We start from the raw sequence: 17,019 nt of genomic DNA, 5'->3' as shown, positions 1-17,019 counted from the left end.
CAGCTTGGCCTTTGCCTTATTTGAACACGGTTTGCATAGTTTGCCATTTGATTGGCCAAAACTCGGTGATTGGCAAAGGGTAGGCTATGGTGTGTTTACAACTCCATTTAGGTTATAGTTCACCATATACAGAGAAACCTTTAGGCTAAATTTAAAATATGTAAGGAAGCAGCTTTAGGCTAAACTTGATTTAACAAAGGCAAATCTATGGAGGCAGAAAGTATATGAGTGGTTGCTTGTGACCGGCGGAGAGATTGGAAGTGATTACAAATGCGCACAAGGAATCCATTTTGGACAGATAGCAATGTTCTAAAATTGGATTGAATACAGTTGCATAACTCTATTCACTTTACTAAAATTAATTGCACTGTACTGTTAAAATGGGTGAATTTTATGGTATATAAATTATACTTCAATAAAACTGTTAAAAACTCTATATGAACTCACATGGAGAGATGGCCACACAAACTGAAAAAAGCTAGATGCACAAGTGTGTATAAAAATAGATGTGCAAAGAGATTATTTCTGTAAGGATATCCAAGTAACAGTAAACAGTGGTTGTTCCTGAGCAGACAGCCTTGGAGATCTGATATGGGAGATTTTTCTTTGTATACACCCCAAGCACAGCATGAAAAGTTATTTTTAAACACACTTTTTCAATTTAAAAATTAATTTAAAACTGAAAATACATATGTGCACATTTATGTTTAACAAAAAAGAATGAGGACATAATACATCACATTATTAGTAATTTACCTATTGTTCACTTTTTTCTTTTTCTTTTTTTGATAGGGTCTCTCTCTGTTGCCCCAGGCTGGAGTACAGTGGCATGATCATGGCTCACTGCAGCCTCCACCCCTGGGGCGCCCACATGTGGGGGCCACCACCCTGGTTAATTTTCTTTTTTTTTTTTTTTTTGTTTGTTTTTTTTTGAGATGGAGTCTTGCTCTGTCACCCACGCAACAAAAGCCACATTTAAAGTTTTGTTTTGGGAGTCTCGATCTGTCGCCAGACTGGAGTGCGGGGGCGCGATCTCAACTCACGGCAACCTCCACCTCCCGTGTTCAAACGATTCTCCTGCCTCAGCCTCCTGAGTAGCTGGGATTACAGGTGCATGCCATCACACCTGGCTTATTTTTGTATTTTTAGTAGAGACGGGGTTTTGCTCTGTTGGCCAGGCTGGTCTTGAACTCCTGACCTCAGGGTGATCTGCATGCCTTAGCCTCCCAAAATGCTGGGATTACAGGTGTGAGCCACTGCACCCAGTCAAGGATTTTTTTGTTTGTTTGTTTGTTTTGAGACAGGGTCTTGCTGTGTCATCCAAGCTGGAATGCAGTGGCACGATCTTGGCTCACTGCAACCTCCGCCTCCTGGGTTCAAGCATTCTGCCTCAGTCTCCCTAGTAGCTGGGATTACAGGTGTGTGGCACCATGCCCAGCTACTTTTTGTATTTTTAGTAGGGATAGGGTTTTGCTCTGTTGGCCAGGCTGGTCTTGAACTCCTGACCTCAGGGTGATCCGCCCACCTTGGCCTCCCAAAATGCTGAAATTACAGGCATGAGCCACCACACCAGGCCGAGGTTTTTATGTTTTTTGAGACAGGGTCTTGCCAAGCTGGAGTGCAGTAGCATGATCTTAGCTCACTGCAGCCTCGACCTCCTGGGCTAAAGCTATCCTCCCACTTCAGCCTCCTGAGTAGCTGGGACAATAAGTGCGCGCCACTACACCCTCCTAGTTTTTGTGTTTTTTGTAGAGACAGGGTTTTTTGCCATGTTGCCCAGGCTGGTCTCAAACTCCTGGACTCAAGCGATCTTCCTGCCTTGGCCTCCCAAAATGCTGGGATTATAGGCATGAGTCACCAGACCCGCTGTAATTTTTTTTGTTTGTTTTTGTTTTGTTTTTGTTTTTTACTAGAGATGAGGTCTCACTGTGGTGCCCAGGCTGGTCTGCAACTCCTGAGCTCAAGCAATCCTCCTGCCTTGGCCTCCCAAAGTGCTGCGATTACAGGCGTGAGCCACTGCACCCAGCCCAATTTGTCTACAATAAACATGAATTACTTTTTGTTTCTAAAAGTTTGAAAACAGGCTGGGTGCGGTGGCTCACGCCTGTAATCCCAGCACTTTGGGAGGCCAAGCTGGGAATTTCGCTTAAAGCCAGGAGTTCTAGAACAGTCTGGGCAACATAGCGAGACCTCATCTCTACAAAAAAATAAGAAAATTAGCTGGGCTTGCTGGCACTTGCCTGTACTCCCAGCTACATGGGAGGCTGAGGCAGGAGGATCACTTGAGCCCAGGGGTTCGAGGTTATAGTGAGCTATGATCATGCCACTGTACTCCAAGCCTGGGTGACATGGTCTCAAAAAAGAAAAAAAAAATGTTTGAAAAAACGGAGGCCGGGCATGGTGACTCACGCTTGTAATCCCAGCACTTTGGGAGGCCGAGGTGGCAGATCACAAGGTCAAGAGATCGAGACCATCCTGGCCAACATGGTGAAACCCCTGTCTCTACAAAAAACACAAAAAAATTACTGGGTGTTGTGGCGCATGCCTGTAGTCCCAGCTACTTGGGAGGCTGAGACAGGAGAATCACTTGAACCCAGGAGGTGGAGGTTGCAGTGAGCCGAGATCACGCCACTGCACTCCAGCCTGGTGATAGAGTGAGGCTCTGTCTAAATAAATAAATAAATATAAAATTGAAATAACGACCTGTGTTCTGCCCACTCATGGGGGTGTTACAAGGATCTTATTTGTATATCGGAAATTTAAGCAGGACTGCCAAGCTTAGGGAAAGGAACCAGTCACAATGCATCTGGGGCTTTTCCTGGGACATTAGGAAAGAGGTAAAGTAGAAATCTCCATTCAGGGAGTGTGGAGACTCAGCAAATATTTTTTGTTTTGTTTTGTTTTTTGGGGGTATAAACTTCGGTATTTCTTGAATATGAGATGCCATCAAATGTAAACTCAGTATTATTTTATGCTTTACTAAGGAAGAGAGAAAAAATTGTCAATTAAACAATGACACATCTTTGATTATACGTCTGGGTTTCTTCTTTTTTTAAGATGGAGTTTTGCTCTTGTCCCCCAGGCTGGAGTGCAGTGGCGCAATCTTGGCTCACTGCAACTTCCACCTCTGGATTCAAGTAATTCTCCTGCCTCAACCTCTGGAGTAGCTGGGATTACAGGTGCCCACCACCACACCCAGCTAATTTTTGTATTTTTAGAAGAGGTGGGGCTTCATCATGTTATCCAGGTTGGTCTCAAACTCCTGACCTCAGGTGATCCACCCGCCTCGGCCCCCCAAAGTGCTGGGAGGTGTGAGCCACTGCGCCTGGCCTTGATTATATGTCTGGGTTTCTAAGATGTTAAGTCTGAAAAATGTTTGTATTGAAATAAATCAAACAGTTTCGTGGCTGTACATCTCTTACTTCCCGTGAGGTGGGTGGACTGCCTTACCACCACCATCCTCCAGTCACTCTGTCTCAAACCTGATGCCTTTCTGTCCCTAAATGTTTCTCCATCCCCACTCCAGGCAGTAAGTCTTGCCTTTTCCATTCGAGCTGCTACCTGCTGCAAGCTGTCTCACCTGGACCACTACACTGGCCTCCAAACCAGCCTGCTCATCTTACCCCTCCACTCCATTATTCATGCTGCAGCCAGCATGATCTTTCTACAACTCCGCTCACCCCAGGCCCCTGCTTAAACAGTTCCATAGGCTGCATTTCCTGCAGGGTGAGGTCTGTGCAACTTGGCATTCAGCTTTTAAGGACCTGGGCTCTGCCTGCCATTTTACTCTCCTGGCACTTCCTCCAAATGGAATTACTTGCTACTTCCCCAAAGCACCGTATGTTCTCAGACCTCCAGGCCTTTGCACCAGCTGTTTTCTATGCTTGGACTGCTCTTCCTCAACAAGTATTTATTGAACACAGTAAGTGCCAGGAGCTGAGAACGAGGCGGGTGCAAGGCAGGCAGGATCTCAGTCCTTATTTAGGCTGGTGGGAGAGAGAAACAAAACCGTAAGCCTATATGGTAATTATTAAGTATAAACACACATGGTAGGCATTCATAAAGGTTTCCTGAAAATGTCGGGGAGGGTGGGGCGCGGTGGCTCACGCCTGTAATCCCAGCACTTTGGGAGCCCGAGATGGGCGGATCACTTGAGGTCGGGAGTTCGAGACTAGCCTGACGAACATGGAGAAACCCTGTCTCTACTAAAAATGTTTACAAAAACAACCCTGGGTCGGGCGTGGTGGCTCACGCCTATAATTCCAGCACTTTGGGAGGCCAAGGCGGGTGGATCACTTAAGCTCAGGAGTTGCAGACCCGTCTGGCCAACACGGTGAAACCCCATCTATTAAAAATACAAAATTAGCAGCGTTTAGTGGCACATGCCTGTAAATCCAGCTACTAGGGAGGCTGAGGCAGGAGAATTACTTGAACCTGGGAGACGGACGTTGCGGTGAGCCGAGATCGCGCCACTGCACTCCAGCCTGGGTGACAAGTGAGAAACTCCGTCTCAAAAAAAAAAAAAAAGGAAAATGTCGGGGAGGGAACTTAGAGGGCGGGTCAATAGGTGCAGCAAAACGCCGTGCAGACGTATACCTATCTAACAAACCTGCATGTTCTGCACACGTGTCCTGGAACTTAAAGTAAAATTAAAAAAAAAAAAAAAAGAAAGAAAAAGGAAAATGTCAACCACGGCTTCAGAAAGCGATTGGAGCCCAGGATCTACCAGTGACTACCTATGTGACTTGGGGCAGCTGACTGCGCGCGTCTCCACCTCTGTGTAATGGCAGTAATAATGCCCGCCCACAGGATTTCGGGGAGGATTTAATACGCGATACATACAATCTCGCGGTTTCCGCTGGGCCGGAGGGGCCCCCCTACTCCAGGGCGCCGAGGGTCCGCCTGCCCAGGGCCGGGCCCCGCCGCAGGCAGCTGTGGGCGCCACTGTGTGCGCGTACCTGCCCGGAGAGCCGGACCGCCAGGCCCAGACCGCGGACGCCAGGGTCTGGCACAAGGGGCATCGGACGCCAGGCGAGGGAAGCGTCACCCCGCCCATCTCCCCACTTTGGGGGACAGCCCCCCTCCCTCATTCCCGCCTCCACCCTTGACTTGAATCACTGTTGGGGGGGGTGGGACGGGGCGTGACCCATTCATGCCGGGAATCGGATCCAGATGTTCCCGCGGCGTGTGCAGCTGCATCCTTGCCTTTTTTGGCAAAAAACGTGCGGTCGCGAGCGGATCCCGGGCCGCCCTCGTTAATCCTTGGGAAGAGGGGGAAGGGGGCTGAGAGGGTCTAGGCTCAGACTGGGGATCGGAACCGGGTCCTTGCTCTGCGGGCTTTGGGAAGGGCTGTTGGCGGAGGGGACTATTGGTACCAGCCAATTAAGGCACCCCATCGCCACCCTCGCTTTCGTCTGGAACCTCCCCCAAACCCGTCCCTTCCCTGCATGGAGGAAAAAGCCCTCTGCCAGCAGGGAGGCAGGCCGAGCTCCAGAGGGACGGTAGCCGTGGCGGGGATCCCCTTCATGGGGAGAGACTTCCCACCCCGTGGCCCGGCCCCCCTCCACCCCGCCCTGCAAGGACGAGGTCTAGAAGAGATTCTGAGCCTCCCAGTCTGCAAAAACCCTTCCTTCCCCTTTATACCCTGCGCGCGCGCGCGCGCACGCACGCACACACACACACACACACACACACACACACACAGGCACACACAGAGGCACACACGGAGGCCCCTGCTTCCTCACACCGCTTTATTGCAGAATCTGGAAGGGGGGTGAGCCAATCTCACCCCTCTGCCCATCTATGGGCAAAATGGAGCTGAAATAAAATGAGAAGACACTCGGTGGCCACCAGCTGGGCAGCACCCTGTACCCTAGGGCCCCCTCATCGGTGGGCCCCTGATCGCTGTCCCCACAGCCTCAGCCCCGGGAGATGGGGTGGGGCAGGTCAAGCTTGAGAACAGTCCACTGTTGAGGACTTCTCAGGCACCCATAGGAGACCTAAAACCTATAAAGAGAAGTCTAGATTTAAGGGGGCCTAAGTCCCAGAGCCCAGGTTTGGAGGGCTGGGGTCTAGAGCCCTGATTTGGGGAGAGGACTCAGTCTGGGAACCCAGACTGCAGGGGAGAGGGTGAGTTCTGGAGTCCAGGTGTGGGGAGGCAGCTTGACTCATGGAGGCTCTATAAGAGCCCAGGTTTGGGGGCCTGGGTCAGGGAGTACCAGTTTGGGGATGCTGGCGTGGGGAAACAATCCTGGAGCCCAGAGGGCGACCCATTTTTTTTGGTTGGGGGGTGGGGCTAAGTCCCAGAGGTGGTTTAGAAAAGGAGCTACAGTCCTGGGCCCGTGGTATGGGAAAGCCTGGGTCCAGGAGCCTGGCTCAGGGCCCTGCCTGGCTACAGCCCTGGCAGAGCACTTGGTCTCCATCCGGCACGAAGCCTTGGCCCACCAGGGAGGTAGAGCAGCGGGCGCAGGAGAAGCAGTTGTGGTGCCAGTGTCGGTCTTCAAAGGACACATACTTGCCTCCACCGAGTCCTGGAGGGAGGCTGGAAGTTAGCTCTGCAGATCTAGAATTGGTCCGGCCCTCAACTTCACCCAATACCACATCCCACTCCCTTGCCTGCACCCTACCCACTCCGTTCTTTGACCCTTGTCCCACCTACGATGGGGCGCTTGCAGCTGCTGCACTTAGGTGCAAAGAGTTCTCCAAAACAGGCCACACAGTAGGGATCTTCATCCCGGGAGGTGAACTGCTGCCCTGCCAGGGGCGTCTGGCAGCCGGTACAGACCAGACATTCTCGATGCCAGGGCTGATCACGGTATGTCACTCCACCCTGTGTCAGCGTCTGTGGGGGCAGCATTCATTAGTAGGTATGAGTGGGGATTCCCACCCCACGACAGGCCTTACTCACCCCCACCTGGCTGGCCCAGCCCCCACCTTGCTGCAGCGGGCGCAGCGAGGAGCAAACTTGTTCTCATAGCAGGGCACGCAGTAGTGAGCACCCTTGTCGGGCACAAAGGAACGGGAGCCCAGCGGCTGCTCACAGCCACTGCACAGGAAGCAGTGCTCATGCCATGTCTGGCCTCCGTACTCCAGCTTCCGGGACCCTGTGGGGAACAGGGGTCCCATTTAGAGGCTGTGTCCCATGCTCCTGAGGGCCACCCTCTGTAACTTCCCCGGGAGTCTCCACTCCTCTCTCAGCCTGAGCAGGGTGGTGTCCAGTGCACATGCAGCAAGAACCCCCCTGCCCCATGTACATTACACATGCTAACCTCTCCCCAGACACCGGACATGATGACCCAGCTAGACACGAGGATTTTGGCATATGTTAAGCCCCCATATGTCCCAGAAATGACAATTTCAGCACATATCGAGCCTCCATGTAACAGTCATGAAGTCTCACTATGAGCTAAGCCCTCATATAACAGATGTGATGATTTCAGCACTCACACGGGACCCCACATGTACCAGGCAAGTAAGTATATGCCCTAATGCCCTCGGCATGACAGGTTCAGTACATGCTAAGCCCTCGCATCTCCTTGGCACACCATTCTCCATAGGTACTGAGTCCCAACATTTCTATTAGGCATGCAGGTCCCCACACATGTTAAGCCCTCTGTTTACCTGCCTCTGCACACACTAAGACCCAATGCAATAAGCATGACAGTCTCAGCACACCTCTAGTTCCTACATGTACTAAACATGCAGATATTCACACATGCTAAGCCCCCAAGTATGTATCACATGTGTCAATCTGCCTGCACATAGTAACCCCCAGTATACCAGGCAAACAGATCCTGCATATACTAAATTTCCAGAAACATGCTGTGTGTGCAGGTCTTTACACAGACCAAGTCTCCATGTATCAGACAGACACATGCAAAGACCCTACGCAGATGCCAGGCATGCCAGTTCTCACACAAGATGAGCCCCTGAGGACATACCAGGCATGACAGTTTCCCCACAGGCGGAGCACTGCGAGGAAAACGCAGTGCAGTAGCAGTCATTGCAGAGCAGCTCACTGTCCTGGCAGGTGAAGGGTTCATCGGCTAGTGAGCGCTGGCAGCGGCAGCAGCGGAAGCAGCCCTCGTGGAAATGGCGGTCTTCATAGAACAGCTCCTGTGGGGAACACAGTGGGGGCACTGGCACCCAGGCCTGGTGGATCCATCCTTTGCCCCCTTCCACTGGTCACCACCCACCTCCTGCCTGGCCTGGCCCTCTCCTTACCCTCGAGTCATGCCCGATAAGCTGCTGGCACTCGGCGCAGGTGTTGGCAAAGGTATTGTCATAGCAGGGCACACAGTAGGGGCCGCTGTCTGTCTGGATGTACTTGCGTCCATACAGGGACTCGCTGCATTTTGCACAGTCAAATGACTCGCTCATCGTGGCAAGGAGAGAGAACCCTGTTAGGAGCACAAGGTGGAACTGGGGTCACACAGAGAGGCTGTGACTTGGCTCCTGGCAAATAGGCCTCTGCATTCAAAACACAGAAACAGACCCGGCATAGGAAATGCCAGTTCAGAGTAGGTGATGATGGGGAAGGGGTGCTTCCGGGAAACCAGGAGTCCCGCATGTTTCTTTCTGTATTTAACTGGGGATAGGAAGAGGTCAGAAAAAAAACCAGGAAGCAGAAGTTGTTTTCTTATCTAGGCCCTAGCAGATCTAGGGGGAGGGGGCTTTTCCTGGGTCGGTGACTCATTTCCTGCCTCAGCCAGCATTTAGCCTCCACTGTCCCGACTGTCCCCAGCGTGGGAGAAGCAGGGGCAGGGAGCCACCCCACTCTACTCCAGATGAGCAGTACTCCCACCCTCTCCTGACTCGGGACTTTAGGAATATGGATCAAGGAACCCTTACCCAGAGCTCTGGAGTACGGAACTTAGAGATGGGAATGGGCTGTTCCTAGCCCCTCCTGATCCAGAAAACAGTGGAATGCTAGAGAGGTGCTGGACTGATGAACGGTGGAGGAGGCCAGTGTGAGAGGTTAGGCCTTCCCTCCCGGGGCATCAGCCAAAGAGGTTCAAGCAGGAAGGAAATCCTGCAGGCTGGACACAGCCAGGCTTCCCCAGCTAGACCCTCTGCCCTCATCCCCCTACCCCCACTGTGTCTCTGGTCACACTGGCTTGGACAGCCTTGGCCTGCAACATCTGCAGCAGCTGTGGCAGCACAGATGGCCAGATGTCAGGTTTTGCCAGCAATGGGGAGAAAAAAGGAAAATGAAGTGTCGGGGGAGGCAGAGGGGAACTGGAGACAGACTGAGAGTGCAGTGTGCCCCCTGCCACCTCCTGCTAGCATCTGGCAAAACCCCAGTATCTTTCCATCCCCTGGGGTCATGATTTCCCTCCCACTGCCTCTGGGAGAGAAGGTCTCTCCCACCTTTTCTGATTTCTCAGGGTTTGGGACTAGGGAGCTGAAAGCAGAGACAGCAAGAGCCAGTGAAGACATTTTGTCCCCAGTCAGGCCCCATCTTGGGTGGGGAGTAGGACAAGGGGGAGCCCTGAGAGCTGCTGCTGGAGACACCCAGCCCCCGACCAAACCTCAGACACTTTCCATTTTCTCAGGAACAAAGCATGTTTGTGGGATGAGGTCATCCACACAGCTGCCTCTGGAACAGGAGCCTGGGGAGTAGAGCGGTAGGGAAGTGGGGTTCCCAAACCTTTCTGCTGCCCGATTCCAGTCACTAGCCCCAAAGTCAGAGCTCCCACCCCTGCTCTCTTCTATCATGAAGCCTGCTCTCTAAGAGCTGGGATACTGGGCTAGTGGAGAGGAACCACCAGGACCCATAGGAAGGAGATGTTCTCACAGCTGTGGATGAGCCCGGGGAAGTTACAGTGACACACAAAGGAATCCACCAACCCACTCTCCCACAAGGCCCCAGTGCTGGCAGTCACCAGGGCCTGCCCTGGCTCAAGCTGAAGGAAAAGTCCTCCTTTTCTCATCCACCCCCAGTGCGAAATTCTTGACAAAAAGCGCTGCTCTGGCTTGAAGTTCAGACTCCAGGCACCAGCAGACGCCCCCAGCTTGGAGGCCTGACTCTCCATACATCAAGCCTCTGTGCAATGGGAGAACAGCCAGCTCCCACTTCAGGCCAGGGTATGAGGCCACCAGGGTCCAGGGTCTTTAGAGCTGGAACTCCTGGGCTGGGGGCTACGGTGAAGGGTAGGGAAGATACTCTTCTTTCTCAGCCCCTTTCCTGCCACTCAGGCCCAGGTTTCCTCTGGCCCAACATCTGAGGATTGCCTGGGCTGTCAGCCACGGGGCAGCAGGGGGCCACACAGGTGGAATGTGTCCACGGGGGGTGCCTGGGCCTCTTCCTTCCTTCTTGGCTTGGCCCACTGCAGCTGCCACCTTCTCAGGCCCAGGCTAGCCTTGGGTCCACCCCCTGGGAGACAGTCAGCACTCAGAAACCAGGGTAACCCAAATAGGGTATGGGCATCGCTTCTATTTCCTTCCCAGAATCCCCCAATGCCCTAGTCTATCCAGCTGGACTCTGGTGAGGACAGAGTAAAGGGCACCAACAAGGCCCACCTGTCTCTGCCCATACCCCTCTCCCTGCCCTTTTCCCTGGCAAGGCTGGCGACTGAGGAGACTGAAGGGAGCCAGTCTTGTATTTCTTCCTGACTGGCAGTGGGGCGGGGTTTGGGGGAGACTGTTCCTCTACAGATGGCTCACAACCCCTGCACCTCCAACAATCTCCCCTCACAAGGCACCTCCCAGTGAACCTCCTGGAGCTCAGAATGGCTGTGTAACTGGCTATGGTGTATGAAGCCGCTCAAGCTACAAGGTTTGCATCCTGGCTCCTACACGTACTGGCTGGATGATCTTGCACAAGTCACTTAAGCTCCCCAAGCTTGTTTTCCCATCTAACTAAATGAGATACTACTACTTCCTACCTCCTAAGGCTGTTGTCAGGCTTAAATGTAATGATACTTGTAAAGCACCTGGCAGATAATAAATACTCAGAAAATAGTAGCTATTATTTTACTATTAGCACCCTCACTCATACTGGGGCCAGATAGCCCCAGTATAGTTTCACAGGCAGGTCTAGGTCAAGGAGCTGGACTGGAATTTTTTTTTTTTTTTTGAGACAGAGTCTCGCTCTGTCGCCTAGGCTGGAGTGCAGTGGCGCAATCTCGGCTGTCTGCAACCTCTGCCTCCTGGGTTCAAGTGATTCTCCTGCCTCAGCTTCCCGAGTAGCTGGGACTACAGGTGTGTGCCAACATGCCTGGCTAATTTTTTGTATATTTAGTAGACATGGGGTTTCACCGTGTTAGCCAGGATGGTCTCGAACTCCTGACCTCATGATTGCCCGCCTTGGCCTCCCAAAGTGCTGGGATTACAGGCACGAGCCACCGCACCCTGCCTGGACTGGAATTTTTAAATAGAGATAGGGTCTTGATATGTTGCCCAGGCTGGTTTCAAACTCCTGGGCTCAAGCTATCCTCTTGCCTTGGGTTCCCAAAGTGCTGGGATTACACGCGTGAGCCACCATGCCAGCTCAGATTTTTTTTTTTTTTTTTGAGACAAGGTCTCACTCTGTCACCCAGACTGGAGTGCAGTAAGTCCATCTCAGCTCACTGCAATTTCCACCTCCCGGGTTGAAGCAATTCTCCTGCCTCAGCCTCCCGAGTAGCTGGGATTACAGGAGGGCACCACCACACCCGGCTTAAACATTTTTGTATTTTTAGTAGAGACGGAGTTTCACCATGTTGGCCAGGCTGGTGTCGGCTAGGCCTTTTTGTTTTTGTTTTTTTGTTATGAGTTGGGGTCTCACTCTGTTGCCAAGGCTGCAGTGCAGTGGCACGATCATGGCTTACGGCAGCCTTAAACTTCTGGGCTCAGCCAGGTGAGGTGGCTAATGCCTGTAATCCCAGCACTTTGGGAGGCTAAGGCAGGTGGATCACCTGAGGTCAGGAGTTCAAGACCAGCCTGGCCAACATGGCGAAAACCCACCTCTGCTAAAAATACAAAAATTAACTGGGCATGGTGGCAGGCGCCTGTAATCCCAGCTACTCAGGAGGCTGAGGCAGGAGAATTGCTTGAACCAAGGAAGTGAAGGCTGCAGTAAGCTAAGATCATGTCATTACACTCCATCCTGGGTTACAACAGCAAAACTCTATCTCAAAAAAACAAAACAAAACAAAAAAAAACCTACTCTGGGCTCAAGCAAGCCACCTGCCTCAGCCTCCTGAGTAGTTGGGACTACAGCCACATGCCACCATGCCCAGCTAGGTTTTTCTGTTTTTTGTAGAGATGGGGTTCTCACTATGTTGTCCAGGCTGGTCTTGAACTCCTGGTGATCCTCTGGCCTCAGCCTTCCAAAGTGCTGGGATTACAGGCGTGAACCACTGTGCCCAGCCTTGTCTGAAATTTGACCTGGACATTCTCAGCCTAGGCCCAGGGAGAGAATAGGAGGCCCCAGGCCCATGGGGCTTGCTGAGGACACCAGTGGGGGCAGTGGTTGCTCCAGCCCAGTCAGCCTGACTCTAGTAAGCATAACTCTTGAGATCTCCCACACAGGTCCACAGGTGTAGACACCTGCATGCTGCTTTGCCACTCACAAAGTCCATGCCCACCACCATCTCATCAGATCTCACAAAAGGCAGGCAGGACAGAGTATCATCCCCATTTTACAGATGAGCACAAGGAGGCAGGAATAGAGCAGGCTTATGCCCGAGGTCACTCAGTTATCAAGACCCAGGTCCCCTGCCTCCCAGGCCAGAGCTCTTCTGTCTCCCTAAAAATACTGCCCTGGTGATGAAGGGGATGATCAGCTTTTAAGGGCAGGGGGACAGGAGATGCACTAGAGCCTGGCTCTTCTCCCCAGCTGCCAGCCCTGTGATTGGAAGGCACCCAGAAGCCTTTCCAATGCCCCATGCCAACCATTCAACTCTTCTGTCCCCCACCCCCAACATGCCCACTATCCAGGAGGACCCCGGCCAGGTCCCACAGCTGTGAGTCAGGATCAGAACAGACCCCTCCCCCACCTTCTAGAAGCTGACAGGAGACTTAAGGGGAGAAATTCAACTCCCTCAACCCTCACCCTCTGCTACCGGGCACCAACCCCAAGCTCTGCTCTCCCCCATGGGACCTGGAAGTCAGAGAAGTCTAGGGAAGGGGGCTGGGGAGCAGGATCCCGCAGCTGCTCTGGGGACAGGAGAGGAACAGTTCATTCACCCTGGGTCCCCCAGGGCAGAGGCAGCCTGTCCAAGATTTGAGTTTAAAAATAAGTTGGGGCTGTCTTGGTGGCTGTGTGTGTCCACGGGGTTCTTCTTGATCTCGAACTTACTGTCTCAGGGCCTCTGCCTCATGGGGGATTGGTGGGCTCAGAGTTTCTGTTTCCCCAGAGCCTCACTTCCCAATGGTTCAGGTCTGGGTAAGTCAGGGGCTGTCCTGGAAGCTGTCAGCCCACCTAGGTCTCTCTGCCCCCACTAAGTCTCAGTCTCTGGTGTCTGTCTCTGCTTCACTCAGCATCTCTGTGTCTGGACACAGCTTCTGTCTTTAGGTTTCGGACGACTCTGTATCTTGACTGGCTGTCCCCCGGCGGCCCATGCCTCTGTGGATCTCAAGTCTTGGTCTCTTCTTGTCTACATGGCTGAATGTCTCAATCCCCACCACATCCCTTTCTCTGTCTCTATATCCAAGTCTCTTTCGCCACCTCTGCATACCTGAGTGTCTCTGTCTCTAGTCTCTGAGTGTCTCTGCAGGCCTCAGAGAGCAGATTCAGCCTGAGGCCAATGACGCCCAAGCCTCAGGGCACCTCCAAGGCCTGGGGAAGGGCCCCAGGGAATGTGTTCGCTGGGGTCCCACGTATGTTTTCTGAAAATGCTCCAGAAAGCCTGGGACGGCCCCCATGTCTCGGGTCTGTCCACCGGTAACACTGTACGCCCGGTGTGTCCTTGTTTCAATGGTCTCGGTAGCCTCCTCCTGTGCCTCGAGTCCCTGCCTGTCTTGGTCTCTCGCTCCACTGGGCTCTGCGAGAACCTCAGTTTCTCCAGCGCTTCTGGTCGGTCTGTCTCTATCCGGCTTTTCTATTTCAAACTTAGCCCCCTCCCCCGCCCAACTCTCGCTGCCGCCCCCGCCCCCGCCCCGCCCCGCCCGGCAGCCCGGAGGGGTCTAGTTCGGGCGGGCGCTCTCCCGGGCTCGGCGTGCCCCGGGCACCTGTGGCCAGAGCCTGGCGGGTACAGGGGGCCGGGGCCGCGGCTGGCCTCAGCCCTCCGCGGGTCCTTTCGCTCCCCGGCCTGGGCGCGGGGGCGGACTGCCGGGGCTGGGAGCCGGGGTCGGCGGGGCGCTCACCTCGAAGCGGGCGGCGGGAGCGGGGAGCGCGCGGCGCGGGCGGGGCGGGGAACCGGGCGCCGCGTCCCTCGGCGGCTCCTACCTGCGGGCCGGGCCAAGCGGGGGCCGAGCGAGCTGCCGGCGAGGCTGCCGACTGCAGACGGACCGTGTGGGCGAGTGGGAGCGCGGCCCCAACCCCTCCCCGAGGAAGTGAGCGCGGGCCCGCCCCGCCCGGACCCCGCCCCCGGCCCCCCAGCCCGCTGCGGGGGCCAGACCCCGCCCCCACCTCCCTTTCGGCCGCCAGCGGGCCCGGCCCCCTCCTCCTGCCCGGCCTAACCTGGCTCTCCCAACCTTCAGGCGGCCGGGACCCCGCCCCTGTCCCCTCCCCGCAGCCTCTGCTCTCCTCCCCTCCCACCCCCCCGTCCCCAGCTGCCAGAGGGAGACTGTTGTATTCCATCTCAGGCCGGGGACATCAGACCCCACAGACCATGGTCCACTGGGGAAGAGTCCTGTGGCCTCCTCGGATTTCCCCACCCCCTCACCTTACCCTTAGGGGTGACACTCAACCTGGCCTTAATCCAGCCTGGAGGAGGAGGTTTTGACTCTACTGTCATGAGCCTGTCAGCGGGCACCAATGTGTTCTCTGAAAACATGGGGCGAAGAGAGGACCCCTCCCCACCACAGGGCCTTGACCTCCAAAGGGTTTTACTCCACAACTTTGAGTAGCAAAAACAGGGGTAACCACCTCCCCACCACCAGTGGCCTCCTGACGCTGAGAAGTCCTGTCTTGCCTGGGTTTCCGCAGTGCCCAGGAATAGTTTTGACCTTTGAGGCCCAGGAGAGACCCTAATCCTTGGCCCCATGATCTTTGGGCTTCTAGGGTGGGGTGTGAGGAGTGTGAGAGGATGGGGCACTGCAGGGGTGGTGGAGGAGAGGGGAGGGGACCTCTGCAGTGTCTAAACCTCTGGCTTCCTCCCTGTGTCCGTGAGGGAGGACTGGCGCCTGCTAGGGACACGAGGCCCCTCCAGGTCCTTGAGGCCACCCCCCCTGGGATCCTCAGGCTTGTCACTAGGAATAAATAGCCTCGGTCTGGAAGGGGTGGGGGAGGGAGGGAGGCAGGAGGCTCTACTGTGCTGTTAGTGGAAACAAGAGACAACAAACCAACCCTGGAATAACCTTAGCGTCTAGAGTGAAGATTCAGGTGCCCACAGAGGCCTCCCCACACCCCAGGCTGGGTGCAGCGGAGCTCTCACAGAGGAACTAACACCCTCCCAGGCTGGGACTCCTGAGAACCTTTCCCTCCCATCTCTGTGTCATGCCTGGGTTCCTGGGTCCCAAGTCACCCTCCAGGCCTGGTTTCCTTTCAAAATTAAATTATTGCTTATTATTGCTGTTGTTGCCTAAATGGTAAGAGCCATGAAGGCAGGGCTCCGTTTTGTTCCCCACAGCCTTCTCAGTACTTACTTCAATATCCGGCACATAATAAACATCTGATGAATGAATGGATAGCAGACACTGCTTCAGTATGTATGCCCGTCTAACATCCTTGGTTTGTATCACAGGCACCTGTTATCTGGAGTCCAGGCAGTGAGCATCCAGCCCATGGATGGGGCCTTTCTCTGGGATTTTTTTTTTCTTTTTCTTTTTTTTGAGACAGAGGCTTGCTCTGTCACCCAGGCCGGAGTACAGTGGCGCAATCTCGGCTCAATACAACCTCCACCTCCTAGGTTCAAGCGATTCTTCTGCCTCAGCCTCCCGAGTAGCTGGGACTGCAGGCACGCACCATCACACCCAGCTAATTTTTTTTGTATTTTTAGTAGAGACGGGGTTTCACCATATTGGCCAGGATGGTCTCAAACTCCTGACCTTGTGATGTGATCTGCCTGCCCCAGCCTCCCAAAGTGCTGGGATCACAGGCATGAGCCACCATGCCCGGCCTCTCTGGGATGTATCTGGCAGGTGTAAGGGACTCCCAGTCCAGGGGAGTGCAGTGAAGACTACTCAGCCTTGGTGGAGTGGGTACCAAGAGGAGGTCAGCTCTGGGGGACGGGAGCGCAAAGGTGGGGAGCCTTCAGAAAGCAAGGGGAAATGAGTGAGTACAGAAGGGGCCTGATAAAAGGCAGAGTATTGGAATCTCTGTTCTTGATGCATGGCTCTAATCTCTCCTAAATAGTCTTAATGAGAGCCAGTACTTACTGAGTTCTTTCTTTGCACCACTCCTAAACACTTTACATATATTAAAGTGATTATTCAATAACTTTATTAGATATATGTGCATATATATTTGTTTGTTTTTGAGACAGTGTGTTGCTCTGTCACCCAGGCTGGAGTGCAGCGGTGCAATCACAGCTCACTGTAACCTTAACCTCCTGGGCTCAAGTGATCCTCCTACCTCAGTCTCCCAAGTAGCTGGGACTACAGGCGTGGGCCACCACACCCAGCTAATTTATTTTAATTTAAATTTTTTGTAGAGGCAGGGGTCTTATTAAGTTGCCCAGGCTGGTCTTGAACTCCTGAGCTCAAGCGATCCTCTTGCCTCAGTCCCACAAAGTGCTGGGATTACAGGCATGAGCCACTACTCCTGGCCTAAATATATATTTTCATCCTCATTTTAAAGATGAGAAAATGGAGGCACAGAGAGATTAAGTAACCTGGCAAGGGTGACACAGGTAATAATGGCAAAGCTAGGATACAAATTCCGATGGTTGGCTGGGCATGGTGGCTCTTGCCTGTAATCCCAGCACTTTGGGA

General features: G+C 53.6%; 1 protein-coding gene across 3 annotated transcripts; it reads right to left on the bottom strand.

Annotated features, from left to right (window-relative positions):
* Positions 1-5,736: 5,736 nt before the first annotated feature.
* On the bottom strand, positions 5,737-14,476 carry LOC105494758 (four and a half LIM domains 3). Of its 3 annotated transcripts, none has more exons than XM_011763533.2 (6): positions 14,372-14,476; positions 8,224-8,399; positions 7,941-8,115; positions 6,934-7,103; positions 6,655-6,841; positions 5,737-6,530 (listed from the first exon to the last, which is right to left on the bottom strand). In XM_011763533.2, the coding sequence occupies exons 2-6, from the start codon at positions 8,377-8,379 to the stop codon at positions 6,376-6,378; spliced, it is 843 nt and encodes a 280-aa protein (XP_011761835.1). In that variant the 5' UTR covers positions 8,380-8,399; positions 14,372-14,476; the 3' UTR covers positions 5,737-6,375. The 3 variants fall into 3 exon arrangements, with proteins under 3 accessions (XP_011761835.1, XP_024652673.1, XP_011761837.1); XM_024796905.2 differs by having other exon boundaries at positions 14,290-14,448; XM_011763535.3 differs by lacking the exon at positions 14,372-14,476 and adding an exon at positions 13,283-14,006.
* Positions 14,477-17,019: the final 2,543 nt, after the last annotated feature.

Source organism: Macaca nemestrina, chromosome 1 (assembly GCF_043159975.1).
Source record: "Macaca nemestrina isolate mMacNem1 chromosome 1, mMacNem.hap1, whole genome shotgun sequence".
Lineage (NCBI taxonomy): Eukaryota > Metazoa > Chordata > Mammalia > Primates > Cercopithecidae > Macaca > Macaca nemestrina.
The sequence above is the reverse complement of the archived record's forward strand: the minus strand, read 5'-3'. Positions and strand labels throughout refer to the sequence as shown.

What these genes read in the sequence shown, in the direction of transcription:
- LOC105494758 (XM_011763533.2), bottom strand. Translation starts at nt 8,379, where the DNA reads ATGAGCGAGTCATTTGACTGTGCAAAATGCAGCGAGTCCCTGTATGGA. An exon ending in TTATCGGGCATGACTCGAGG is followed by an intron (nt 8,116 to 8,223) that starts GTAAGGAGAGGG and finishes TGTTCCCCACAG; the next exon opens with GAGCTGTTCTATGAAGACCG. An exon ending in GCTGCGCCCGCTGCAGCAAG is followed by an intron (nt 6,842 to 6,933) that starts GTGGGGGCTGGG and finishes CTGCCCCCACAG; the next exon opens with ACGCTGACACAGGGTGGAGT.